A 10,523-nucleotide genomic window follows, 5' to 3' on the forward strand; every position below is an offset into this window, starting at 1 on the left:
ACAAAGTGTGTTGGGGTTGATATCAAGGAGCAGAGCTTTGCAGTACAATGAAAATCCCCAGGTCACAATGTAGATGGGGGGAATTTATAATAAAAAAATAAAATAAAAAAAACAGTAGTTATGCCCCTCCAACGATTCCATGCGGCCAGCCACTTAAATAAAATAAATAAATATTTGTTTATGATATTTATAGATTCATTTTGCAACATCAATATTCGGCTTTATTGTGACTCATATATTGTTACGTATCAAAACAAAGACTTTTATTTTGAAATGATGTAAAATATCACAAATGTTTTTGTTTTGCCTGCTTTGTCTTATCGTCACTATCTGTTCATAAAGTTACTGATAAATGTGATGAATACGTGAATTATCAGCCACGAGAAAACAAGACAATTAAGCATCCGTTTTAACTGACAGTGTGGTTCTCATCTTTAAAAAAAATATAATTAAATTAAATATTTTTTTAAAAAGCGTGATATTGCTGTAATGACAAGTAGAAGTTATGCATAGGCTTCATGTTTCCTCTGTGCCCTGTGCTTTTCAGTAAGAACGCGTCTGGTTGGCTAAACATGAGTTCGTTCATCCAATCACATCGTGGTTTGCTGTAACCAGGAACTAGAAGACGCGCCGCTCGGCGATAAGCTGCTTTAACTACATTTGAAGTGAATTACTCTTTGATAAAAACAGTTGTATGAATAGCACAGAGAAACTGCGTATCGAACATATCAAAACAAACACGTAATTTCCCACGGAACACGCGTTAGCAGCGTACAGGGTATAGTTAGCAAGGAAAGGCACTAACCGTTAGCCGCTGAAGCTACAGCGTTCCTCCGGTCCCACTGTTGCACGGACGTCGGTCAAATGTGACATTCGAAAGTTCACCGGTTCAACTGCTACACCTGCCGAATAAATTAGCCTTTAATTTAATCCCTGACGGAGGGGGGAAAAAGAGAACAGAAACAATGGCACTCGGCATGGGCGTTTTCGTCGTTGTGGTCGTCTGGCTCGTGGCACTTGTGATAGGGGCGATGCTGCTGAGAGCCTCGGGATCAGCAAAGTGAGTGATAACACACAATAGATACGCACACACTGTACATATATACATACGTTGGAGAAAAGCTAATACATCGTGTGCGGGAGTTTGTTCCGCATCTCGTTGACATTTCCTCCACTTTAAGTTTACGTTTCTTCGTCACCCGAATTAAACACGTCCTAGTAGATGACGCACTTAACAGTGGCAAATACTAAGTATCCCTGTTGAATTCGGCATGTGTGTCGCTCATCAATTCACCTTTTATTACAGTAGGATACGAGAGTGAAATATAACTATCCTATGTAAGAGTACTGCTGAAAACAATGTTGCGTTCAAGGGACGGTGAAAATGTGGGACATTCAAGTAACTATAACCCAGGCAATGGAAAGAGGGACGCAGATGAATTGTGTCCTTTTTCAACTCTCCCATGTCACCGAAACAGTTTATCTACTCAAAAATATAATAATATTATTATAATTATTATTATAAAGAACTATAACTTTAATGTACACTATTTGATTGCTGGAATGTACCCTACATGCATATCTGTTGCATGCTATTAACTTGCTTGTTTATTTTTCGATTGTTATGTTACAATGACATTATCCACAGATAGCCCTGTACTTGGAGAGAGCGTCCAGTGATGGAAGACCTTATGTTGTGCTCTGTGTTTTCACTGTCTTCTTTTGTGTGTGTGTTTTGTTTGTCCAGGTTAGGAATCATCCCTGTCGTTCTCCTGGCTCTTACGATCACTCTGGTGCTGGTGCTTTTCCCCCGCAGCCCAGAGACACCTCCCCTTTTCAAAGAAATCGAGGTGAGCACTTATTCTCACTTATCTCATCCACTTGCTTTTAGATTTACAGTATGCTGAACTCCAGAGACTGTCCGCATGCAAATGTCTGCAGAAGTCGTCTCTGGATATTCTTCCAAGATTCTCCTGCCAGCTGCTCGGTCAAATCTTGGGATAATGTTGGAGTGAGCTCATGTAAGAATGCAGCAGGAGAACCTCTGGATAATCCACGACGAGTGAATGGGCAGGTCTGCTGCATGCTCAAACCAGGGTTCACCCCACCCTCGCCTCGATCCTCCGAGTTTCTGTTGCGTATGCATCACACATAGATTATCTCCCGCTGTGTTTGTCATCCAGTATGTATGCAACAAACTCCAGAGGATGTGTGCAATGTCTCAACATTTCACGACTGAAAACAGCTCGATTCTCACACACACACACACACACACACACACACACACACTCCATCTAATTCATCAGTATGTGTGTACTTTCAAGTACAATATAAATGAGTATGCTGCTGTACTATGTTAAAATACAAACACAACAAAGTGACATTTTGCTGCATGAAGACACTCTCTAAATGTATACCACTGCCAAATACGTGATAGTAAAATATTCCATCATGATGATATCAGACCATTTGGCGCACTGGAGAACAGAGGCTTTTGTGTTGCTGTTTTTTGTTGGTTTTTTTTCATCTGTTCCTGTGGCTGATGCACAGTGACTCCATAATGCACATCAGATGAATATAAAAGCAGGCCTGGCATTTTTTTAAGACTTGTTGTGAGGCCGTTTGACTGTGATTACTTCCAAATTCTTTGGGTGTAGAGGCCATCGAGTAGAATAATGAGGAGCCTATGAATTAAGAGCCAAATGTAGCTACATCTTACAAGCATTTTCTGCTTGTAAACAATACATTTCTTAATGCACTATATAAACATTAGAATGGCTTATTTAATACTTGTCAAATATATTTTCCTTTATTTGTACTGATTGGGGATATATAAATAAAACTACATCCCAGAGACTGTACGCTTTTATTTACGTGCATATAAACAACCACAAACCACTTCTCGCCATACTCTATTCCTGTACGTTGCATGTGTCATTGTGCGCGCACTTCCGTGCCTGTGTGTGTGTGTGTGTTTGTGTCATAAAGACCTGTTCTGCTTTATCTTAGTCCAACAGCAACACAGAACAAACGCACCCCCATTTTGCCTCGAGGTCGTGCCAATAAGCTGGCCAGATCTGCCAAGCAAGCTGCCACCCAATAGAAATCGCAGAGCGGAGCCCCATCCTGGCCAGCTCATGTTTTATAGCCTTTGTGCAAAGGCAGATACCAGACCAGCAACACAGAGAGCGGCGGCAAAATGGGACTTGGATATTCTGTACAAGGCACACAAGTGAAATTAACCCTTTATAGATGGATTTAAACGAGTCTTTATGATGCCAGAAAAAAAGGCAGACGATCACGCGCAGATTTGCTTCATGTAGAGCCTCTGAACCTTTCTTTAATGTCAATACGTTTGTAGAATGGCGCAGTGTAAAGAACTAGTGATCGACATCTCTCACCATTTTGAAAATAACCATTGGTTGCAATGTAGACGTCCTTAAATGTCTTGATTTGTCAAAGAGACTCAGTTTGCTGTGCGAAGTGGAGCAAAGAAACCAGAAAATATTCATATTTAAGAAGCTGAAATCACAGCACTTAAAAGAATACCACGCACACTGGTTAATCAATTATCAAAATAGTTGGTGAATAATTTAGTAGCTGGTTATTAATTGATGTATTGTTGCAGCCCCAATCACAAGCCTTTGGATCATGGCATATTATCTTACATGCATTTAATGTATATTATTATTTTTTGCTATTTTAACAGGCAGTTAGAATAGAATGTGACTATTACTGTGCACAAAATGTCTTGAGCCAATCCAGCCTATTAGTAAATTGCACACATGCAGGACTTAAATGATTATTACCACTTTTTAAACCAATGCAAACCTGTTACGATCCTGGCATTTTGTATTCAAAAAATGACTAATGACTCATTTTTAGTGCACAAAATAGAAAAAAACTCAAGACCGACTTGTAAGTGGTGAGACAAAGAGATTGGCTGTGTGTGTGTATGTGTGCAGACTGTGAAATGATGCCTAACCTCTTGCTGTTAAACAAAAGTAAAATATCATAGAGCCAATTAAGTCAATCCCAGGCTAGAAGTGGGGGTGGTTTATTACAGACAAACCCCCAACCCTCCTCCCTCCCGCCCGCCTGCCTGCCTGCCTGCTCCCACCCGTGCGCTCAATGGCACATTAATAAAACATGGCCCACACTTTGGCTTCCTGCTTACTGCGTAATTGGCAAATTAAAAAGTGAGATGTGTTAAATGCACCAATAAGAGACGGCGTACATCATCCCCACCTCTCGCAGACACCAGCGTGTTGACACACACACACACACACACACACACACACGCTCCCTCCACACAACAGTCCCTGTGAAGTCAGCAGTGGGGCTGCTCCTCTGGTGTTGTCTGGCTTAAGGGTATTTTCTCAGTTTGTATTCACGGATTCATGGGTGGCTCATGATCTAAATATTAACATAGACCTCGAGCTATCGGTGAAATGTTGCTTAAAATCTATCGCCGGCGCCAACAACAACAACAAAACTCCACGCTTAACCAAAGAATCGACAGCAATCGTGCAAATATGGAGGAGTGTTTTTCTTCGTCAAAAGTCCTGCACCGTGGTTTTTCCAACATTGTTTATTCTGGGCATTAATTGGCTCTAAAGTTAGGTGATGATGAACATTAAATAAACACATATTTTGCTAAGCACTACATGGCCTTATGTTGCAGCGAGTAGCCAGGATTAAAAGGCAGTGCTGGCTTTCATACTGCAGTCATGGCATATCAGCAAAATCAAATTAGGATGCACCAGTTCCACTCCTCCCTAATCATACTATGTCTAATGAGTGAAGCTGCTGTCAACAGAGTCGTCATTTGACTAACTTACCCGTCCTTTACTGCTACTATAACCTAGTATGATACCACTCGGGTCCACTTTTCCCTCCTTGCATCACCTCACCTCTAAATCTCTCAGTTAACATTCACGGGTTAATGTTTAGATTGGCGCTGAGCGCAGATAAACTTGAACCTGAAACTCTCACACGGTCAAACTCAGACACCCATGAAACTACATTCACTTTTTTAAGCATTTTCTGTGAAGTCTATCTTGTCTTTTTTCACACAGTGGCTCTCTCATGACATCTTGTGGCGAGCAGTGGAAACACTGTCTCTTAATTGTTGTGTTTCCAGTGCAGCACTCACTGTTTACTAGATGCACACACTCTGGTGTGAAATAATGAATAACCCCCCCACCCCCAACACTGAATTGATCATCTCTTTCTTCTCCCTGCAGATAGTGGACACTTTGTTCATCGGCCGCTATGTCCTGTTGGCAGTGGCAAGCGTCGTCTTTCTGGTGATGTTCTTCATGCTGCTCCCCTTTCATTTCCTGGAACCCGTCTATGCCAAGGCCTTAAAAACACAGTAGAGCAGCCAGGGTCAGAGTTGGCACCGGTATCACATCGCTGATGTATACAAGCAAAGACAAACAGGGACCTGGTGAGAGGCCCCCACGGCTTCATGTGGAAACGGAGGACACAATGCATCCCAAACAGAAACAGCAGGAGAGCCGGTGTGTTTGCTGTTGGTTTGACTGTTTATGCCAAATCGACAGAAACTGTGTCCTTATTTTTGTATTATTTAATAGTTCAATAAAAGACTAAAGTAATCCATAATCCTTCCCAACTCCTGTGTTTGGCATGAGACACATTCAACGCTGAAAAATGACACCTTTGCTTTACATAATCTATACAAGGCAGTGCATTGCGAGAGTCCCATAAGATAACACAAAAGAAGCAATGAGTTATGAGCGTTTAATCAAAGTAGGGCTTTAATTGTCATGTTTTGTTCACTGAATATCAAAAATATTCAGTTTCCCTCCGTGGACGAGCAAAGAAACCAGAAACTACTAACATTTTAGACGATAAAATCCACTTGTTTATTCCATCTCAAAATAGTGGGCAACTCATGTAGTAAATGATCTTTTGTTGCAGCCCACATTCTGTCCCATGCATGTATTGCCCACCAAGGCAAAGCAAGTGAGTCAGGTTATTTTGGTAGGCAATGTTAGCATTGTAGCTGGGTTTTTGAACTAAACTTTGAGATTGCCTCCAACAACAGCAGCAGAAAAGGCTGTTGGCAGAGAAGATTTGGAGAGAAGTTTTTCATGGGTGCAAGCAAACCACAACTCTGCTGCTCATCCCACAAATGCATTTTCCTTACATAAGTGGCAACATGTAAAAGGAAAATAACACATAAACACAAATTTCCTTTTTAAATGCCCCCCAAAAAAACATATTCTGTACCCCCTTAGTGTGGTGACTTTATCTTAGTGCTCATGATTCTGCTTTTTCCAGATTTTTATGCACCCGTCTCCTTTTCATAGTGTGTTCTAGAGGAAATACATACTTGTTGTGGTTCTGGAATTATTATATGTGTAATCAAAGGTTCCTGGAAGGGTTATGAACTTATATCCAGGTTGTCCAAAACACACAGCAACTGGATTTGAAAGTAGACGTGTAACCACACTTTGGAGCAGCCGAATGACTGTCATTTGAGCACGATGGAGTTACAGTGAGCACTGCCCACTTTTTCACATTTCTTGGATTTCATCACAAGACTTCAGAACTGGAAAAGCCTCTTGGAGGAGATGTGAAACGTCTTCAAGTGAAACTTCAGCTGCCTCCGACTCGGTGTGTTTTGGATCACTTGTAGAGTTGTCACTGCAAAGTTAAGTCATTGTGTTTTCGCTATTCTACATTTTGACTTAATTTCTATCTGGTGCCATGTTGACGTTATTTCTGACGAGCGCAGTGCCGCGTTCACATGTCCCAAAGCAGATTCTGCGGGGGCTACAACGAAGCAGATGATTCCATAGAGATTAATGAGCTTTTGCAGACTAGAGGCCCAATTATAAACACTTGCTGCCCCCCTCCCACACCCATTTTCAAAGTGTGAAGCCCAAGGAGACGTGGAGTGGAATTCCAACCAGGATGATGAAAGAGAATCTAATGAATCAAAACCAATCCTATTAGTTCCGGCCCACATCTCCATACTGTGGCCTTTTCCTGCACAACAATCCACCGCATGATTTCACACAAGCTGGGGAACTGGGGGATTTCAACAGAGTGGGATAGGGTGTCGAAAACCTTTCAACCTGGAGAGACTTGTTGCCTTTAATTGACCACATGATTGCCGCAAAACATGATCTTAGCCCCCCACTGAAAGTGCCACAGAGAAACCAGTGGCTTTAAGTCCAGTGAAAGTGGAGATGGTTCACCTGATATTCAAGAAAGAAAGAAAGAGAGCATTTACTGCAGTTTATTCAGGTTCACAGTGGCCGTCTCTTTGCCGTCTGCTAACTCAAGGTCTTTGCAGTCCCTGAAGTCTGGCTCCATAAGATCTAACAGTATTCCTTCGGCTTCCTCTCTCGTTCTCACACACACTCTCTCACACTTCCTCGCCCTTGTAATCTTTCTCTATCCCCCATCTTTTCTTGCTCCCTGTATCCTTTTCCTCATTTTATCTTTTGCTCCTAAACTCTGTCTCTGGGGAGTGGGAAAATGAGCAGAACAAAGCCTGTGGGGGTATGAGGATCATTTGGAGCTGGGAGCTGGAGTCTTTGTAGCACAGCCAGCTGGACATATAAAGAGATGGGGGCGGGCGAGGTAGAGAAAGAGAGAGCAATGCGAGGGCAAAGAGGTGTGAGGAGAAAGCTCAGGCGACTCGGTTGTGAAACTGCAGAGAGGGGACCGGGGCTGTGCTCCTCTCTGGTAGATCCTGCATTCAGATGCACTCAAGCAGAACTTCTGGATTTCCATTCACATCCTCTGCCACCTCGCCCTCTGTTTGTGATATGGATACCGTCACCGCCCCACACACACACACACACACAGCCCCCACGAAAACACTGGAAGTCCAAACCAAAGATTTTCGGGCAAAGTTGGTGCACTTATCCCGTAAGAATGTGATTCTGTTCATGTTAAATCAAGCAGATGGCAATGTTTGCTGTCCCTTTCAACAAGTTTGGTAAATAAGACTTGATGAGGGCTCGGCCGGGCCAAACTAAAATGAGCAAGGTGATTCAAATTCCTTACACAAGATTGTTTCATGAGGGTTTATCGGCCAGGAAGTGGATTTTAGGTTTAGCGGCCGGGCATTTTTCGCCAGGGATGGGGATATAATGTGGAAATGGAGAAGGGGAACTTGTCATTCGCGGAACAAACTATGCAGTTTTGGTGCCAAAAAAGCCCTGCTTGGCTGTGCTCTTTTATGCACTTGTATATGGGTAGTGGATGCTATCTTGGCAACACACACTGGGGGGTGGAATCGCCAACATGGACGGTGGTGTTGCCTTGGACTTTTACCTTTCTCTCTCTTTCGCTCTCAGGAAGGAATTACCCAAAATCTCTACCTCTCGGGGGGATGATGAAGGCCCAGATTAGAGGTCAGTTTGCTCACCAATAGACCTCTGTGGCTCGGACAGGACGTCCCATCGAGTGGGCCACAGATTGGCTCTATGGGGGGGGTTCCAGTTTGACAGTGGTGAAGACATGATTGAGTATTGGACAGGCTTGCAAAAAGCAGTTCCTGCACTGATCAAAGGGCATGGTCACAATGGGCGAACACGGGTGGCCAGAGTGCTTCACGGACCGTGCTCTGTTGGTGCACGGGCAGCAAACTGACTGTTTGGGTATTTGCACAATGTGGCACAGGAGGAGCAGCAGTAACACAGATGCAGATAGATTTCATCCATTCATTTATTCACTCATTAACTACTGCATTATCTCGTTGAGGATCACGGGGTATAAGCAGGAGCCAATCACAGCAACCATTCACACTCACATCCACACTTGAGCTCAACTTAGAGTCTCATTCTGTGCTTGCAGTGACTTGATTCTGATGAAAAAAAAAGTGTCTGGAATAATATTTTTTATGCTGAATTAACAGTTTTTGGGTTTTTTATTATTGATAATAACAAACTGCTGGGGATTAGGTCCAAATGTATGTATTACCCAAAATCACTTGTTTGCTTATACCCATTATAACACAGTTTTAAAAGTTTATTCAGTTCTTACCCTTATAGTCAAAGATAGTAGCATCACAAGTAATATATATATATATGTATATATATATACATATATATATATAAAAGTGCATTGCATTGTAAGACAAATAATAAATAGTGTGTATGCAATGGCACAACTCTTTTTGTTCTACTAATGAGAGCATTGTATTCATTCATTTATTTTGAACATAGAAAACAAGGGGACAAAAAAAACATATTATCATACAAAATAAATGAACATAGAAAGAACAAAAGTAGAAGAAAAAGAGCAGGAAGCAGTGGATTCTAATTCATTCCTACCCCCTTCTCACTATTCATGTATATTCCTATAAGCAAGATATATTACAATCTGTATAATCAATACATAAACAACAATGTATACATAAATCAGCCTCCCAGTGCTAACGCTCCCTGTCACCAAACATTTTCTGAACATACCGCAGTGCACACATTTCACTTTTACACTTAAAATAAAACGCTAAGCACAGTAATATATAGTAAACGCAGAGAGAGCACATTTACAGCCCTGTTGATGGCTTCGTTATTAATATACACCTACACTGAGCAGAGTTCCCACCTGCTGAGTGAAATGGCTTGCTGTGTGAGAAGTGTGCACACACACACACACACACACACACACACACTGCAGTAAGAGAGCTGCACTTCACAGCACCAGCTCCACTGGAGGCATTTTGCTTAATGTGGTATATAGGGGACGAAGCAGAGAAGAAAGATTTCAGTGTTATTATGTGAGGAAGCTTCCTTTGTAGATTTTTTATATCTGCGGAGGGAATAATTTGTTGTGCAAACATACAGTGATGTGTGCAATGCAGGAAAATGTACAACAATGCACTTTGTCTGTCTTTTCCCCACTCTGGGTGTCCGCTCAGACTGATTGTGTCTCAAATGGAAGCAGACGGTTGACCCGGTGAGCCCGAGTGATGTATGAGACTCATACTGTGCAGACGGACAGCTACAAATTTGCTTGGCGAGTTGACTGGTGGGAGGTTAGTGGTGTAGTGAGGGAGTGAGGAGGGGGTTGTGTTGAGAACAGAATGAAAGAAATAGAAGCTTTTTATAGCAAATTTGTCCACTTTTTTTATTAAGTTGCTCATTAAATTCCTCTGGTCTGATCATTTACATCTGGAATTGAGCGTGACACAAAATTAAAATTGAAATTTATGCACATAATATGAGATGGAAGTAAAAATTTACTCCTTTTTAACCCTTTGCGTCCTGCACCAAGAAAAAAGCAAATTATTTATTTGCATTTTTTATTACTTTATTATATTTACTTATGATAACAATATTCCATATACTCAGGATTCATTCAATATATTCAAGTTTCATTCCATATATTCAAAGGTTCATTCAATATATTCAGAGTTTCATTCCGTATATTCAAGTTTCATTCAATATATTCAAGTTTCATTCCATATATTCAAGTTTCATTCAATATATTCAAGTTTCACTCCATATATTCAAAAGTTCATTTAATATATT

At 41.5% G+C, this 10,523-nt stretch overlaps 1 protein-coding gene across 1 annotated transcript; it reads left to right on the forward strand.

The window, feature by feature from the left end:
* Positions 1-901: 901 nt before the first annotated feature.
* On the forward strand, positions 902-5,381 carry tmem218 (transmembrane protein 218; the record flags this gene model as incomplete). The annotated part of the gene is made up of 3 exons (XM_083910147.1): positions 902-1,060; positions 1,748-1,850; positions 5,247-5,381. The coding sequence occupies exons 1-3, from the start codon at positions 966-968 to the stop codon at positions 5,379-5,381; spliced, it is 333 nt and encodes a 110-aa protein (XP_083766273.1). The 5' UTR covers positions 902-965.
* Positions 5,382-10,523: the final 5,142 nt, after the last annotated feature.

Source organism: Microchirus variegatus (genome assembly GCF_963457635.1).
Source record: "Microchirus variegatus genome assembly, chromosome: 2".
NCBI classification, from domain to species: domain Eukaryota; kingdom Metazoa; phylum Chordata; class Actinopteri; order Pleuronectiformes; family Soleidae; genus Microchirus; species Microchirus variegatus.